General features: G+C 55.8%; 3 protein-coding genes across 4 annotated transcripts in view; 2 read left to right on the top strand and 1 right to left on the bottom strand.

Moving 5' to 3' along the window:
• The window catches only part of LOC102019957 (E3 ubiquitin-protein ligase RNF4-like), a 12,541-nt gene extending 11,724 nt beyond the window's left edge, over positions 1 to 817 (top strand). The window contains exons 3-4 of the mRNA XM_005390135.1: positions 106 to 167; positions 292 to 817. Of these exons, the coding sequence (XP_005390192.1) occupies positions 106 to 167; positions 292 to 817 (588 nt within the window). The remainder of the gene's footprint in view (positions 1 to 105; positions 168 to 291) is intronic.
• A 3,824-nt stretch (positions 818 to 4,641) lies between these two features.
• Positions 4,642 to 6,293, top strand: Dnph1 (2'-deoxynucleoside 5'-phosphate N-hydrolase 1). 2 transcript variants are annotated; one of them, XM_013516909.1, is made up of 4 exons: positions 4,642 to 4,880; positions 5,643 to 5,711; positions 5,829 to 5,975; positions 6,073 to 6,293. In XM_013516909.1, the coding sequence occupies exons 1-4, from the start codon at positions 4,694 to 4,696 to the stop codon at positions 6,204 to 6,206; spliced, it is 537 nt and encodes a 178-aa protein (XP_013372363.1). In that variant the 5' UTR covers positions 4,642 to 4,693; the 3' UTR covers positions 6,207 to 6,293. The 2 variants fall into 2 exon arrangements, with proteins under 2 accessions (XP_013372363.1, XP_005389812.1); XM_005389755.2 differs by having other exon boundaries at positions 4,643 to 4,880; positions 5,865 to 5,975.
• Positions 6,294 to 6,848: 555 nt separating this feature from the next.
• Cul9 (cullin 9) overlaps positions 6,849 to 16,559 on the bottom strand; it is a 35,185-nt gene continuing 25,474 nt past the window's right edge. Inside the window, exons 27-41 of the mRNA XM_013516908.1 lie at positions 15,759 to 15,904; positions 15,505 to 15,634; positions 15,169 to 15,368; positions 14,573 to 14,808; positions 13,401 to 13,746; positions 10,279 to 10,419; positions 10,020 to 10,184; positions 9,634 to 9,797; positions 9,008 to 9,101; positions 8,578 to 8,652; positions 8,375 to 8,485; positions 8,149 to 8,266; positions 7,823 to 7,956; positions 7,290 to 7,363; positions 6,849 to 7,212 (exon numbers count right to left, since the gene is read on the bottom strand). Coding sequence (XP_013372362.1) covers positions 7,020 to 7,212; positions 7,290 to 7,363; positions 7,823 to 7,956; positions 8,149 to 8,266; positions 8,375 to 8,485; positions 8,578 to 8,652; positions 9,008 to 9,101; positions 9,634 to 9,797; positions 10,020 to 10,184; positions 10,279 to 10,419; positions 13,401 to 13,746; positions 14,573 to 14,808; positions 15,169 to 15,368; positions 15,505 to 15,634; positions 15,759 to 15,904 — 2,327 coding nt within the window. The 3' untranslated portion in view covers positions 6,849 to 7,019. The remainder of the gene's footprint in view (positions 7,213 to 7,289; positions 7,364 to 7,822; positions 7,957 to 8,148; positions 8,267 to 8,374; positions 8,486 to 8,577; positions 8,653 to 9,007; positions 9,102 to 9,633; positions 9,798 to 10,019; positions 10,185 to 10,278; positions 10,420 to 13,400; positions 13,747 to 14,572; positions 14,809 to 15,168; positions 15,369 to 15,504; positions 15,635 to 15,758; positions 15,905 to 16,559) is intronic.

The raw sequence follows: 16,559 nt of genomic DNA, 5'->3' as shown, positions 1-16,559 counted from the left end.
TTTGATTCCCAGTACCAGAAAAAAGTTTATTGAGGGCTTTGAGACCGCGGAGTCTTGCCGGAGCGGGTCTCCTCAGCAGCTCACGAAGGTGTTTCCTTGTTCTAGCAGGTTGGTGATGGTAGCCAGGACTTGAAGATCCTGGAGAACTGCCTGGCTCCGAATTCTTTGTAAGCTGGAAGACGAGTAACCAGTAGGCATGAGAGGCTGAGAACGTGGGACTTTGCCGCAAACCTTGGTATAGGTCGCTTCCTTTTCTGTAGGTTGGAGCCAGAGAGCACAATGAGTACAAAGTTGTGGTGGAACAGTAAGTTCTAGACAAGCCCAGAAGCAAACTCAGGAAGCAGGCTCCACCCCCGAGGTTACCATGGATCCAGAACCCGTAGAACTTGAGGAAATAGCTGGAGATGAAACTGTGGACCTTACGTGGGAATCATTAGAGCCTGTGGTCATCGACCTGACTCACGATGACTCTGTCATGGTTGTTGAAGAGAGAAGGCAGCCAAGGAAAATGATGAGGAACCAGCACGGGCACCACGCGGAGCTGTCCAGGGACAGGGATGCGTATGTCACCACACATGCTCCCCGAAGTGCCGGGGACGAGGGTGCTACAGGACTGAGGCCCTCCGACATTGTCAGCTGTCCCATCTGCATGGATGGATACTCAGAGATTGTGCAGAACGGACGTCTCACTGTCTCTACAGAGTGTGGCCATATCTCCTGTACCCAGTGCCTCCGGAACTCCCTAAAGAATCCTAACACTTGCCTGTCTTGTAGGAAGAAGATCAGCCACAAACGGCACCACCCCACTTATAGATAAAGAGCTCTGAGCCTCCCGGGAGAGCCAGACGGACAGACAGACAGCCTGGCTGGGCTCTCTGCGTGTGCTCGGCCTCCAGTTTCCCCAGTGTAACAAGACTGTTTCAAAGCCAACGTCTGATAGGTCAGCAATCTCTTTCCTTCCCCACTCTCTTAGATCCTTTTGTTATCTCAAGTTTGATGCTATGGAGTTGCACCCAGGGGCGCTCCAGGCCTGGCTCCCCACCTTTGCTCCGCTCGGGCAGCCTGGTCCTAAAGTAGGAGCAAGGAGAGTCAGGCACAGCAGAGCCTGAGGCCTGGGCTCCAGCCTTTGCAGTCTGCTCGTGTGCCAAGAAGTTCCCCTGTCGGAAGGTGCGTCCGGCTCTCCTGGAGGCACAGCCTTCCTAGGCATCTGGCAGTTGCCCGATCTCCTCTGCCTGCTGCCCAGTACTTGAGCCAGACCTGGCCCACTTGGCCCAGGGATACCAGTGCAGGGGCAGCTCCCGGACTTTCCTTCCCTCAGGGTCGGAGGTGGCCTGCAACGCTGCCTGTACCTAACCACTGACGTGCAGTGTTCTCTGCAAACCTGGAGGACCTCTGCAGGGTAATCCCGGTTTCCTAAGAACGAAAAGTGCAATCAAGCCCGTTCTCACCCGTGTCTCAGAGTCAGGAGGTGGAATCCTTGAGCCGTCTCGGAATCCTTGAGCCGTCTGCGGAACAGTGTCCATTTGCCTGTCTCCGCGTGCCAGCCCTTCTCAGGAATCTTCCTGTGCTCCAAAGTTCCCCACCGGGCACAGGACATGTGGGCCAGGGATCAGGGGCGCATCTGGGTGTCTTCCTGTCTGATGAGAGCCATCCCGCGCCGGCCCTCTGGTTCTGCATTCCCACTGCCCCGTGTCTGCCCCAGTAGATACAGGGGTGGTGGCAGCAACTGTGGTCTTAGAGCGGCTCATTTCCATGTCTCCGCCCACGTCACTGTCTCCATTTCAGAGATGTCGGCCCAGCTGACTGACCTGGCACTGGCTTGCTTGTCCCCCTCTCCCACCAGGTGACACTTATTACCAAAGCTGCTCTTCGCCTGCTCCGTAGGGTTTTGGTTGGCAAGCCCGGTGGCTGTCCCTCCCAGCAGAGCCCAGCTAACAGCCTCTGCTCAACCCACAGGTGTGCGGCACCTCAGCGCCCCTAAGGGGCAGCAAGATGACCCAAACTGGCTGTGAGGGCACCAGGACCAAAGCCAGTGGAGAGTGGTCAGGTGGGGCCAGCCTACCCCCACCACATCTCCATCCTCAGAGCTTTGAGCCAAGCCAGTAGCTGTTGGCGTGACACATCTTTGAGGTGGAGAAGGGCCACTCCGGCTTTGCTAGCAATAACTGACCTTCAGGCCCCCTCTGAAGGAGCAGGGACTCAGCACAGAATTCACTTTACTTGGGGCTGAAGGAGCATCCCTCCTCTGTGTGAACAGAAAGTGGTTTATTCTTCATTCTGACTTTTTTTCTTTTTGGTTTTTCTCCGGTACCGGGAACCGAACTCACGACCTTGCGCTTGCCAGGCAGGCGCTTTTGCCGCTGAGCTAAATCCCCAGCCCCCATTCTGACTTTTTTAAAAAACCTGTTTGGCTTACTACCGGATCTTTTGAATGAGTACTAATTTTCTCCATGAAGTGGGAGAGGGGGGGAGCGCCAGCCCCCATCCTTGTGGTGTAGTGGGCCTGCCCTCCGCTTGGTCAGCGTGGTCATCACGGCCACTGAGTCCCCTCCGGTCATCAGCGAGATGCTCTCGTTCCGTTCTGACGCTGGCCAGAGGGACAGCCGGGCAACCACGCCGCCACTGAACAGTAAATGCGGTATCATCCATTTCAAATTCATGTTTCACCTTAGCACCCACATTGGTGATCATAAAATTATATTCATCCTAAATTGAACTGGGAAAAAAGGTATTAGTTTCTACTCATCAAAAACTGCAAACTAGGAAAAGGCCGTGTGAGAAAAATCCCTTTCCTCAATGCATATAGTTCAATTCTTTCTTGGTTATGTTTAAACTGTATCCACCGACATCGTCTATTTTGGTCTCCTGCTAGTGTTAAAGATGAACCATTAGTTTGAAAAAAAAAGTTGATTAAGGTGTAATTTGTGTAGCAATAAAATCTAACAATTGTGAGACACAACTGAATAATTTTTATAAATTATGGATTTGTATGACCATCATTACCACCCACTTCTAGATCATTCCCATTGTCGCCAGAGTTTCCTTCGGGGCTGCGGAGAGTTCCCACTCAGGGCTGCAGCCCCGACTACACTGGGTCCGCTTTCCATTTCTGCAACCGCACTAGTACCTAGCTTGGTATTTTCCATAATAGAAACGCTTTGTCTGAACGATGACTTGTATTTGTGTAGCGCTTTCTTTCTTGGAGCAGATTTAGACTCCCGGCAATACTGAGCAGAAGCTACAGAGAGCCCCCCCTCCCCGGACTCTGTCCCCTACTCCCCAGCCTCTTCCACAACACCATCCCCACCGGAGCCACACACTTGTCACCACGGATGGAGCCACACCATTGTCAGCCCAAGCCGCTGCTTACACCGGGACTCGAGGTGGGCTTGCGCATTCCTCGGGCTTTGACAAATATTTTGTGCTGTAGATCTGCCATTCTAGTGTCACACAGAGGGGCTTTGCTGCTTTACAGGCCCTCTGTACAAATGCCAGGAACTCACCCGTATGGTACCAAGGTCAAACCAGGGGAGTAGGTCAGTTGGCGTCTCCTGCAAATTCTACAGATGGTCCGTGTGCGCATGCGTGCTCACGTGTGCCTATGTGGGCCTCCCCAGGCCAGCTTTGGGAAGAGGTGAACAGGGGGACTGGTGCGTGCGGTGCGGAGGGCGCCGGTAGGGGGCGCCAGCGCACAAGTGTGTGTTCAGGTTTCTCCACAGGCTGAGCAGGGCAACAGCAATCTCAAACTCGTCTCCCTTTTGTATTTAGCGCTTTACAAATATTACGTGGGCTGGTCGCGGTGGTGCACGCCAGTAATCCCAGCTAGGGAGCTGAGGCTGGAGGAGTGCAAGTTCGAGCCCAGCTTGGGCAATTTAGCAAGACTTTGTCTTAACAACAAATTGGGGCTGGGGATGTAGTTCAGTGGTACAGTGCTTGCTTAGCGTGTGCAAAGCCCACGGTTTGATCCTTAGTGTATACACACATATACACACACACACACATCTGCCTTGTGTGTGACCCCACACTTGTGTCTGACCATGCCTGAGTGGGATGCGGACTAGAGGTTGCAGGGGGAAGGGTGCCGGCTGGGCACATGCGGTGGCAGGGGAGGTGGCAGGCGTCAGGTTGTGCAAATATTCGGGAGAACCCACAGCAGTGGACCCTGGCTTTGGGGTCCAGGAAGATTCGCAGGTTTGGTCTCAGGTAGTTGGAGTTGGGAAGTGTCTTGTTTTTTGTTTTTTGTTTTGTGTGTGTGTGTGGTTTTGGTTTATTTTTATTTTATTTTATTTTATTTTTTGTCTTTTTGAGACAGGTTCTCGCTATGCAGTTCAGGCTGGCCTTGAGCTCACTTTGTAGCCCAGGCTGGTCCCGAACTTGCAGTAATAGTTCTGCATCAGCCTCCCCGCGAGTGCTGGGATTTGCAGGCGTGCGCCACCACGTCCGGCGTCTTGTTTTCCTAGTGGGGACTGAACCCAGGGCATTCACAGTGAGTTACATCCCAGCCCTTTATTTTGAAACAAGGTACCGCCAAGTCTCCAACTTGCCCAGGATAAGTTCGAACTGGCGATCGTCCCGCCCCAGCCTCCCACAGCGCCGGATCCGAGAGCAGCACTTCCACGCCGGGCTGCGTGGTCCGGCAGGGCCCGCCCTCGGGTCACGTGGTGGGCGGGCCCAGCGCGCGGTGCGGGCAGCCATGGCCGCTGCTGGGCCGCGCGGGGAATCGGAGCAACGCGACGCGCAGGGCCGGGCTCTGTATTTCTGCGGCAGCATCCGCGGAGGCCGCCAGGACCAGGCACTGTATGCGCGCATCGTGTCACGGCTGCGGCGCTTCGGGACGGTGCTCACCGAGCATGTGGCGGCGGCCGGGCTGGCCGAGAACGGTGATGGGGGACTCGAACTGGGGGGTCCGGGACGGGCGGGCCGCCGCCTCACTGCGCCTGCCCAAGGCCGAGGTACCCGGTGCACTCTGCAGGGCGTCCAGATTTTTTGTTTTACTGTACTGGAGCCTGAACCCAGCGTCCTCTCACCGAGCCACCTCCCCAACCATTTTCAGTTTCATTTTTTATTTTGAGATGGGGTCTCGCTAAGTTGCTGAATTGCCCAGGCTGGCCCCAAACTTCTGCAGAGTGCTAGGATTCCAGGCAGACGTCACTAGGCTTGGGCACCTTTAATAAGACAAAATGACTAGGAGGTTAGAAAGGGCTTGTATAGTGAGGCCCCTGCAGCTGAGGTATCATTATTTTCTCGGTGTACCTCCTGGTCCTCTGGGGAGCTCCGTTAAGATTCATTCTGTAGCTTGGAGTCCCGGCGCTCTGGAGGCTGAGGACGGGCGTAAGTTGGAGGCCGGCCTGAACTTCATACCAAGTACCCATCTCAGCCCCGCCCCCAGCATTCTAATCACTCATTAAGGACTGACACACCGGTTCCTAACCCTGCCCGTGCCTGGGTCTGGGGCAGGCGCGTTTGTCCCTGCCTACAGCATCCCCTACCTCGTCCTGGGGGTTGACCCACCCAGCTTCCCTGATCACACCACCTGTGGCTGCCCCACGCTCACCCCCATGGACTCTCCTGGGGCGACAGGGGCACAGCACGTCTTGGGTTCCCAGTGGGGAGCTCCCTGACCAGCTGTTCTTCCATCGCAGGGGAGGAGCTGCCTGGGGCTGACAAGTTCATCCATGATCGGGACTTGGCCTGGCTGCAGCAGGCAGACAGTGAGTGACACTTGCTCCTCCTGAAGCACCCTGGGGGCCGTAGGTCCTTGGACAAGCCCTGGGCATCCTATGGTGTCACCAGGGCCACCCTTGGTCCCCTTTCCCTGCCTGTCCCAGGTCCCGGTACTACATCTCAGCTTCCTTTCTCCCCAGCGGTGGTGGCCGAAGTGACACAGCCTTCCCTGGGGGTTGGCTATGAGCTGGGCCGGGCGGTGGCCCTCAACAAGCCAGTGCTGTGCCTCTTCCGCCCACTGTCTGGCCGAGGTGAGCACACTGCCTTCCGTGGTCCCCAGGGCCCACGGTGGGAGCAAGGGTGGGAGTGAGGCAGCCTCACATCGCTGTCACTGTCTGCCCTCTGCAGTGCTTTCTGCCATGATCCGGGGAGCCGCGGATGGCTCCCGGTTCCAGGTGTGGGACTATGAGGAGGGGCAGCTGGAGGCGCTGCTGGACCGATACTTCGAGGCTGCTGACTCCAAGCAGGGGGGCTGCAGCTAGTGATCAGGAGCCTGAAAAACTGCTGCCTCAAATCCTTCGCACCCCTGCCTCTCAGCCTCAGAAGTGAATTAAATGGTTCATTTAAAATTCGTGTCTGTACCAGGATGGGTGGGGCAGGTCCTCAGTAATCTCCTTTTCCCACCGTACTTTTTCTGAGAATGGTTCCTGCTAAATTGCCTGGACTGGCCTCAAACTCCCAATCCTCCCGCCTCAGCCTCCCAAATAGCTGATTACAGGTATGACCCACCACATCCAGCTTCCCACTTCACTTTAAGGTGTAGGGAGACCCTCCAAAAGTCTAAGGGCAGCTGCAAAACACTTCAGGATTTGCAGGAAGGCTGGTCTCCTCTGAAACTCAGCCAGGCCCGCACCAACCCTAGCCATATTCAAACCTTCCCTGTGTCAGCTCCATTGGGCCTTCTCTAGGGACAGAGAGGTGTGTCGGGGTGGTGGCATATACCTGTCCTGTCAGCACTCTGGGAGACTCATGCAGGAGGATCATAAACTTGAGCCCAAGCCTGGGCAACTCAGTGACTTAGCGAGACCCTGTCTCAAAATTTTTAAAAAGGCTTGGGGATATAGCTCAGTGTGAAGGGTCTGGTAAAAAAGAAAAAAAAAAAAAACGGAAACAAGAAAGCAGGAGGGTGTGGCTGTGGGAGTGGCTGGGGAGCTGTCCAGCTGCTCCACAGAAGTATGTGAAAAAAGCAGTTTATTCCATAAACAAAGGAGCTGTGGTGCGGGGAGCCCGGTAGCTAAGAGGACCCAGCCCACAGTCCTGTGCTGTGGAGCTCCAGGCGTTCCCTGTGTCTGCCCTCAGTCGGAGGTCTCATCCTCATCCTCCTCGTCACCAAAGAAGAAAGTCTCCCGGTCCAGGTTCTCAGACTCCTCATCGTAGGAGAAGCTGTCATTGTCCAGTTCTTCCTCAAACTCGTCCTGGTGCCACTCAGGCACATAGTCCTCCTCATCGTCCTCGTCCTCTCCCTGCTGTGCTGAGGAGCGCTGGGGCCTAGGGACGACCACCCGCATGAGCCCAGGGACGCCATATCCCCTGTTGCCATCCCCCAGGGCTTGGCCTGTACTCACTGATGGCCAGGCAGGTTGGGTCCCTTTGCCTCCTCGGCCACTACCAAGGGACTCTGGAGACCAACTCGGAAGTCCTGGCAGGAGCAGCAGAGCAGAGAACAGCAGCTTGAGCCTAAGGGCCAGTCCTGCCAGGAGCCCCTCCTGTCACCATGGCCCTCAGACTACTGCCTTTGTGCCTTTCGCTCACTGAGGGTGCGAAAGGGTAGGGCACCCAAGGGCACCCACACTGTACTCCAGGAGCTTGTGCTATGCCCGGGTTACTGACCAGCCAGGAGGCAGCCTAAGGATAGGGTTCAGGGCAGGCGTAAGACTAGGTACGGAGTGGAAGGAACCTTGGCGGGTCTCACTGCAGTGACCCTCACCCCTTGACCCCCTGCCTGGGATTTGCATCCACAGCTGGGGAAGCGTAGTTTGACAGGCACCCAGCCTGGGAGGAACACAGGGCTCTGCCCCCTGACATCTAGACACCCACTGCTCTCCCACCTTCCCTCTGGACTCGCCGGGGAGGTTGCTGAGGGCCTGGCGGCAGGTACCTGGGTGGAATGTTGCAGGATGGCCAGCAGCCGCTCCTGGATGCGCCGCAGCAGCTCCAAGCCTGTGCTCAGGCAGTCTGCCCGCAGGAGGCGCAGGGCGCAGGCCAGGTCACCGCAGCGCAGGAGCGTCTCCTCTGCAGAGTGAGGCACAGGGCCCGCTCCCTTGTCCCCACTCCCCATCCTTCCTTCCACAAACACCGATGGAGCAGCTCCCAAGAGTCACCCCAGCTCTACACATCATTCACACAGGTGTGTGCCAGTGACAGTGTGCAGGCCAGGACTTCCCACCCTGATGGCCGTGGGACCTGGCAAGGGAGCCAGCTCACCGAGGAGGATCTGCAGGGCATTGGTGTGCAGCTCCAGGCTCTCAGTCTGCTGCTCCACCACGTCCATGTACTCGGTGTCCTGGCTGTAGAAGCTGTACACGCAGGCATAGGCCAGCACCTAGGGAGTCGGGCACTTAGGCGGTGCCTTCCTGGCTGTCCTACCACCAGACATGTCCCAGCGGGGCAGCTGACCCCACCAAGCCCTCCCAGTCCCTACCACAGCCACCTTCCGCGCCTGCTCCAGGCCCTGGCACGCATCACTGAGGAAGGTGAAGGACTTGGGTGGAGGCACCTCATGGATGGCCGAGACCCGGTTCCGCAAGTTCACAGCAAACTCCTGTGGGAGGAAAATGGTTGGCACCTGTGTGATTCAACTTGCCCCCTAGCCTGGACCTCCTGCCCCCCCTCCTCCCCCTCCTCCCCGCTCACCCGCGCCTGGTGGTGGAAGGTGCACCTCGCGTTGTAGTCCTGAAAGCGCTTCTCCTGGCGAGCTGCCCTGCTTACCTGGTGAGACGGGGACAGGGCTGCTGGCCACTTGTTCATGCAAGATACAGTTCATCACTGGAACCCCACTGTGCATGGGACCCCACACCCTGTACCCAGGAGTCTCTCCCACTCCTCCCACTAATCCTTTGGGGGAGCTGGGCAGTGAATCCTGGCTCTAGCCTGCCCTGGTACCTGCTGAGGCCCTCCTTCCCTATGGGCCCTGGGATGGGAAGCCCTGCTCTGAAAATGGAGGCCCTGGGAACAGGCCTCAGTACCACATCCCAGCAGCTGCAGGCCCGCCTGGCTTGTCCTCCCTTAGCTGAGCCTCTCCCCCAGCCACTGTCACCTGACTGCTCCCGCTGCCCAGCCTTACCATGGCAGAGCAGTTGTAGTAGTCTTTGTGATTGGGCTTCCAGGACTTGAGGCACCGCCAGCAGAAGCCATGGTTACACTTGGCACAGGTCATGCTGTGGAGAAAGCTAGCTAGTCAGAGGGCGCCTGTCTCTGGGCAGGGTTGAGCCAAGGCTGGGCCTGGACACACCTCTGACGCTGCCCAGGCCACGGCCTCTCCCCAGCCCTCTAGTCTCCATCTCCCCAGGTCCTGCTGAATGAGCCTTCTTTTTTAATTTCTCCACACAGGGTAGACTTAAAAGCAGGGAAAGGAATGTTAATTAATTTCCAGCCAGGAATGGTGGCACATACTTAGTATAATCTCAGCATTTTAGGGAGGGTTAAAGCATGAGGATCACAAATCCAAGCCTAGCCAGCCAACTTAGTGACTTAGCAAGACCCTGTCTCAAAATTTAAAAAATTTCAAAGGGTAAGGGTGTAGCTCAGTACAAAGGTTCAGGTTCATTTCCCAGTGCAGGAAAAAATAACATCCAGGAAGTCCCTGTGGGGGTGCGCTGTGCTTTACCGTCAGCCTCACTGCTCACCGCCAGCCTCCCCACCTCCCTCTTGCCCCTGAGTCCTCCAGGACCCACACTGCCCCCTCCTTACTGCAGGCACCCCTCATTCTTCTCGATGGGAGCCTGGCAGCTGGGGCAGCGTTTGGAGATGAGCTTGGCCAGGTGCTTGCTCTGGGCCTCCACACTCATGCCATCGTAGTAGCCGCCGTCATCCACCCACTGGGACATGTGACCACAGCTGGCGGGATAGTGTGCCTAGTGCGGAAGAGGGTAGTGAGGACATGGCTGAGCCCTAACAGGTGGTCCTGCAGGCATGCATGGGGAGACGGGAGAAGACAGGCCTATCTGCAGGACCATGGGTGGGAGGACAGCCCAGCAGGGAGGCGAAGGGGTAGGAAGGACACATCAGTTTTGTGGTGGGGGGCAGGGAAGGGCTGGGTAGGGAAGGAGAAGCCTTGCCCGGGGTTTGGGCAGCACCTCAGGGAAACTACAGTTGAAGCAGGAGGCCCAGCCGCACTTGGAACAGGCAGTGCCGCAGCTCAGGCCCTGACGGCACAGGATGCGGTCGCAGCCTTGGGGGTTTGTGCACCAGGTCAGGTTGGAGCAGCTCTCCACATAGCTGCGCAGGAGGGCTTTCTCGTACTGCAGGGCCACAGGGGACACAAAGTGAGGGCATAGCTCTCGGGCTGTCGCATCTCCAGGCCCCTTGGAGCCTCCCTCAGATGTGAGGGGATACCTTGGAGATGACCTCTGGTGAGGAGACAATAGCACGGATGAAGGCTCCAGTGGGCTGTGCCGGGCAGTCGGTGATGGGGCAGGTGCAGTTCAGCACAAGATTCTGCTCGATCCGGGTGGTCAGATACTCATTCCAGCAAGACTGGGAAGATGAAAAGTGGGGCTGCTTAGAGAGGTGGCCGCCAATCCCTGGCCACGTGGAAGCCCAGGGCCACCTGCTCCTGGATGCACCTCTTAACTGACCCCAGTTCCTCTGGCTGCCAAGGGTTTTTCTGGATTGGCTCAGATCACAGTTGTCTCGGAGGCTGTGGCTCAGGCGTTAGCCTAGTTATCACTACCAGGGGACACATAGGGAATGAGTAGGAGAACAGAAGAAAGGAGAAGGACCAACATTCTAGAAAAGACATGGAAAAAGCAGCAAGGCCAGTGAGAAAGCCCCAGGAAGAGGTGGCTGCCCCCACTGGGTGCTGGCCTCCCAGCTGTAGCACCATTCTGTTCTCCCCCAAGCTCAGCCACCCCACACTATCCTCAGGCTAAAACAAACAGCCTCCGCCCCACACAGACTTGCCCACAGTGTCCTGAGCCCAGACTAACGGCACCTCCATCCCCCCTGTCACATCTCTCAAACTCTTCTCTGGCTCCCCCATCCCCACTCCACAGTAAATCCTGCCGTTATGCCCACTTCCGGCCCATGGTAAGAGCACCCAATCAAAGGCCTCCCCGTCTCTTGAATGCTCAGTAAGGTGAACCCCCGGAACACTCCACCAGTAGCCCTTGCCGCCCACATGCCTGTCTCTACCACAAGATCTCTAAAATGACAGGGCTGAAGCCTGAAGGCGTCGGTGTGGGTGGCATCAAGGATACAGGGTAAGTGTGACATGTCTAACCAGACCATTTTTACTCCAAGAAAAGGACCAAACCAAACCCATTCCACACTGAAACATGCCCAGACAAATTGGGGCATCAATTGCAAAATTCTTGCATTTTTTTGCTAAGGTTACTGTAAGTGTAGCTCAACGGTAGAGTACTTGCCTAGCACATGCAAGGCCCTGGGTTCAATCACCAGCACTGTAACGAAACTTAGGGGACACAGTGCTGTTTCCTGCCTCTGCCGCCTTGCCTGTAGCAAGACTCATGCTGGCGGCCTCCTCCTGCTTCCCTCCTCTGACATCTCTGGGGCTGCCCTTTGTGCCAATCAGCTGTGACCACTTTGCAGGATCCCCCTGCTGAGAATTTCTCAGTCACATGGCTGGCTTCCCATCTGCAAGTCACCACAGAGTGGCTGAGCACCTGGACTGCCCTTTCTTCCTGGGTGATTCCAGCGGGGCCTCTGTACTTCAACCCAAACTCAAAACCCACTGGCCACCAACCTGTCCCAGTGCCCAAACTTCACATGACCACAATGGGTTGGGTTCTCCTCAAGAACCTGCCTCCACCCCCACTCGAGCCACAACTCTCACCTTAGTAAGAATGACACATTCTGTCCACCCAGATGCTCTGGGCAGAAACGCAGGAGGCCTCACACCTGAAGCGCTAGCATCAGCACCTCCACTCCCCACGCATCCCTAACTGTCCCTCTCTTGTTATCCCTGCTGCTGGTCCAGATACCACCTCCTGCCTCTCCTCGACAATTCCTGGCCAGCCTCCCTGATACACCTCTCTTCCCCCAAGTCTGCTCCCCACAGTAATCTTCCCCTTTTAATCCCACCATGGATTCCTATCTCTGACCAGCATCCCACTCCCACCAGTCATCACCTCCTGAGTTTCCTGTCCTGCCACATGCTACACTTCAGCCACAGGCTCAGCTGTTCCCTGTCCCTCTCTCCTACAGTCACCCCGACCACTCCCTGTCCGCACTTCCACACTGGTCTGTCACCTCCTGCGGGTCATCCTTGCATGTCCCCTTCCCTTCTTTGTCACCGCTGTGTGCAGGGTGGGCCCTGGCTGTAACTGCTAAAACCCAAACCCTGACTTTGGACAAATTACTTGACCTCTTAGTATCTCCACCTGTCCTCTGTACAATGGGGAAAACAAACACCGATGCTGTGACACTGTTCCAAAGTAACACAACTTGGCACAGAGCAGTGGTGCCTGGCCCCTGGGAGCTGCAGCCATGCCAGCAGCTCGCACACCATTTCCTGCCCGATTCTTCCACTCTCACAGCAGCTGGCCTGGTCACACAGCAGGTCCACAAAAGTATTAGTTGAGTGAGAAAAATGCAAGTGTAAAGGAAATAAGAGCCCAGGAAAAAGGCAGCCTAAGCCTTAGATGAAGAGCTAGAGGCAGAGCAAAACAAAGGGGAGAGCAAGGACACGCTATGCAGATGCCACCGCTCCCGCCACCCACCACAGGGAGGCGCTGCTGGGACAGCAGCTAGAATGGGAGGATGGAAGAGGCTCCTGCTGGTACTGCCCAGGTACGCTGCGTTCTGCAGGGCTGCAGGTGGACAGCAGGCTGGGAACCCTGTGCCCACAGTGTACCCTCTCCCGACACTCCGTGCCTCTCTCCTGAAGCAGGACCTTCCTGCTACCCCCAGCTGGCTGCTATTTTCTGGGCTATACCAGATCCTTCTGCTTGTGCATTATACGGGAGCACAGGATAAAGAGGAGATGCTGTTCTGAGCTATAGCAGTGACTCACTGCGATCAGTCTTTGCCATCCATTCCTCATTCTGTTCTCAACCTCAGTTGACAACAGGAATCACTAAGGTTTTAAAACTCCCGACCCCTAGGTTTTACCTCCAGTAATAGTGATTTCATTGGTTTAGGGCACAGGCTGCGCATCAGGACCTTCAGAAGCTGCCATGATTATAAAGTGCAGTGGAGGACCCATGGCCACCACTGGGTCCTGTCACCCACCCAAGAGAGATAAGACAGGTGACACCACTTACAGATGACAAAACTAGTTCAAGGGGCTTAGGAGCTGTGTTGGGGGCTGGGGGTGTATCCCAGTGGTAGATCATGTGCTTAGTATTCATGAATTTTTGGTGATCATTCCCTAGCAAGGAAACAAAATAAAAGCAACTAAACATTGTCCAGGTTAGGAAGTGGTGGTGCTTGGTTTGACCCAGGAGTTCCCAGGAAATGACTAGAGAGAAGAGGCAGGGCAGGAGGCTGGGCCTCACCTTGCAACAGGAGTGTAGGCAGCAGAGGGAAGGCAGGTCATCACCAGGCCCCAGGGGACCAACACAGACGGGGCAGAGGTCTATAGGTGCAGAGGCCACCTGGGACTGGGGCACACGCAGCCCGGCTGCCAGCAGCAGCGGCTCAGGGTCATCACTGTAGCTCTGCAGCAGCTGCTCAGCACCCCAGTGGCAATGAGCCAAAAGGTGCTGAGCCACGTCCTGCTCTAAGTTCAGTGTCTCCTGCACCTGCCGCACCGTCTGCTTCATCAGCCCTTCCACCTCCTGCGGGCTCATGGTGCGGCCTGCAGGCAGCTGGAGAGACGCCAGGGCGGCCACGGCTACTGGGCTTGGGGAGGGAAAAAAGACAGTGGTCAGGACCCCTGCCCTGCTCAGGAGACCTCCTAACCAAGCCCCACCTGGACATCCTCTTTCATGGGTTCCTCAGCAGCCTTTGGACAACCATCCCAACAATGGCAGGGCAGAGCCTGCCACAGGGGTGCTGACCAGGGTGTTGAGGGGTCTAGAGGACACGAGGCAGGATGCTGGGCTACCTATGGGGTAGGCCAGTGCTGACAGTCTCTCTGCACAGTGCAGCCCAGGGACCAGGACAGCTATCACACCGGGGGCTGCCCCGGACCTGCCCTACTCCACCCCAGAGATATGTATGCATGCTGAGGCTGCATAACCCTAGAGAACTCACTCGTGTACTCGGCCAACAGCAGATCAGAGAAGCTCTGGTAGAGTGGATCTGCAGTTGGAAGCTCCTGGGGCACTGGCTAACTAGGGAAAGTCTATGGTGAACTCCACTTAGAATAACCTTCCTGAAAGTTTCTGTGTTTTACCTGGTAGAGTGCAAAGTTAGCATTCCATACATATCACATATGAGTACTTCCTATCCGCTTAGAATGAGAGACATCCGTAAAGGAGCCTTAGTGTCTGGGCCCCTTGCCTACCAGTTGCCTCTAAGAACGTGGGGTCAGCAAGGCTCCTGATTGGAAGGAAGCGGGCAGTGGTGGGCTGGGGTAGTGGACGGAAGACTAGCAAAGTAGGAGAAATACAGGGACAGGGATAACGGGACTAGACAAAGAAAGAAAGAATGTTCCTATCAGACAGCCTGGCTCTAGCCCTCCAATCCTGCCCACCTTGCAGCAAGGGACAGGAAGGGTGGCTACCTAGGTTTGGAGATCTCACTGCTCTGGCTGCCACAGAAGGGGATGTCTGCCTGACCTTGGCAGGGTACCACGGGCTCAGGGGTGGCATACACCAGGATCTGGGGCTGGTTATCCTGTCGCTTCACATAGCCCTGGCCCAGGAGGTGCAGGACACAAGAGAGGACGTCTGTACTCCCAGGGACAGCATGGCCCAGGCTTCCTGGAGGATGGGGACCTCTCTGCCAGGCCTCCAACACCTGGACGGGGAGAAAAGAAGCCAGGCTACCAGGAGAGCAGCCTGCCTGTGACCCATGCCCAGGTCTGCCATCTACTGCCTCTGTAGTGAGTTACGAACTTTCTCATGACTCCCTTTTCTTATCTGTCACATGGGATAAAAGAGTATTAATTATCTGATAGGATTATTGTGAGGACTAAAGGGCCTGATCATGCACCTGATAAACATTCCTGGCTTATCTCTCCCTTGCAACTGCCTTCTCAGGAACAGCAAAGGATGACGGAGGTCTCTTAAGATCTGACTTCCCCTCTGGCTGCACCCCGCCCCCACCCCGAGCAGGACTCCCCCTCTCCACTGACAGCATGATCCCCTCTCTGCCTACCAGACAAACCAGATGATCAATGTGCAGGCCCTTTGCCCCATGCGCTTTGAGAATACGGACAAGAAGACAGCTCAGGAGATTTCGCTTCTGTTCCAGTGTGCGGCCCTCATCCTTCTCCACATTCAGGTAAGTCTGGGGAGGTATCAGCCACAGCCCCTCCCTGCTGCGGCAGCACCCGGGCTCACGAAGCCGCAGTACACCTGGAACCCGGTCCCAGAGGGACAGTGAGTAAGGACCAAGAGGACCCTCTAGACTCTCATCCCTTGCACCCTACCCCTACCTTGAGGATCCTGGCCCACAGCAGAGAGCTGGCCAGCCATACTGGCAATAACCTACCCCCAGGTGGCAAGTCTTGACTCTCTTGCAGGGACAAAAGGCCACTCTCAGAGGTGAGGGGCCCAAGCGCCTGGTGCAGCAGCTCTGGGGAGAGGTCGGAACTCTTCAGCAAGGTCTCTACTGACACCTCCTGGTGGGGGAAGAGGGACCCAGGAGGCCTCAGTGCAACTGAGAGGAGAGGAGGGAAGAGGAACAGAGCTTAGGAGAACAGAGAGACAGGCGAGAGAGATCTAGCGAGGCAAGGAGCTGAGCACCTCTGTCTGATTGAAATTCAGCAGCAGCCACATCTGCACAGTGGACACATGCAGGGTCTGGTCTCCAAACTGCAGCTCAGCACGGCCCAACCATGTCCACTGCAGCCACCGATGCGGGCCCCCATCTAGGACTGGGTTGTTCTGACCTAGAAAGTGTCAAAAAGAGCAGAGACAGTGGTGGAGAGAGAAGGTTGGGGTGATGGAAACGCAAAATATTTTTAAAATTAAAATCTATAATGAGGAGCTGGGGATATAGCTCAGTGGTACAGCGCTGCCGGGTCGGAGTAGAGTGAGGTCCTGAGTTCGATTCCCGATACTCAAAAACAACAACAATAAAAGAATACATAAATAAAATCTATAATGAAAGCTGGGCATCACGGTGTACACCTGTAATCACAGCACTCAGGAGGCTGAGGCAGGAGGATCACTGTAAGTTTGAGGCCAACCTGAACTATATAGCGAGACCTTGCCTCAAAAAAACCCTAATAAATAAAATCCATAATGACATATATTTTTAAAAGACCTCACTGAGACAAAAAAAAAAAAAAAAAAACTTTAAAAAAGTTGGGCGTGGTGGCTCACGTCTGTAATCCTAGCACTCTGGGGACTACGGCAGGAGGATCACTGTGAGTTTGCCGCTAGCCTGAGATACAAAGTGAGGCCAGCCTGAACTGCATATAAAACCCTCTCAAAAAGACCAAAAGAAAGTATGTGAGGTGGGGCTGGGGATTTAGCTCAGCAACACAGAGCCTGCCTGGCAAGTGCAAGGTTGTGAGTTCGATTCCTGGTACCGGAAAAAAA

The sequence above is a fragment of the Chinchilla lanigera genome, unplaced genomic scaffold, assembly GCF_000276665.1.
Source record: "Chinchilla lanigera isolate Chin_1 unplaced genomic scaffold, ChiLan1.0 scaffold00036, whole genome shotgun sequence".
NCBI classification, from domain to species: domain Eukaryota; kingdom Metazoa; phylum Chordata; class Mammalia; order Rodentia; family Chinchillidae; genus Chinchilla; species Chinchilla lanigera.
This window is presented reverse-complemented; position numbering and strand designations above follow the sequence as displayed.

Coding starts and splice junctions, on each gene's coding strand:
- Dnph1 (XM_013516909.1), top strand. CDS start 4,694: ATGGCCGCTGCTGGGCCGCGCGGGGAATCGGAGCAACGCGACGCGCAG. Junction 4,881..5,642: donor GGCCGGGCTGGCCGAGAACG/GTGATGGGGGAC, acceptor CTTCCATCGCAG/GGGAGGAGCTGCCTGGGGCT. Junction 5,976..6,072: donor CCGCCCACTGTCTGGCCGAG/GTGAGCACACTG, acceptor TGCCCTCTGCAG/TGCTTTCTGCCATGATCCGG.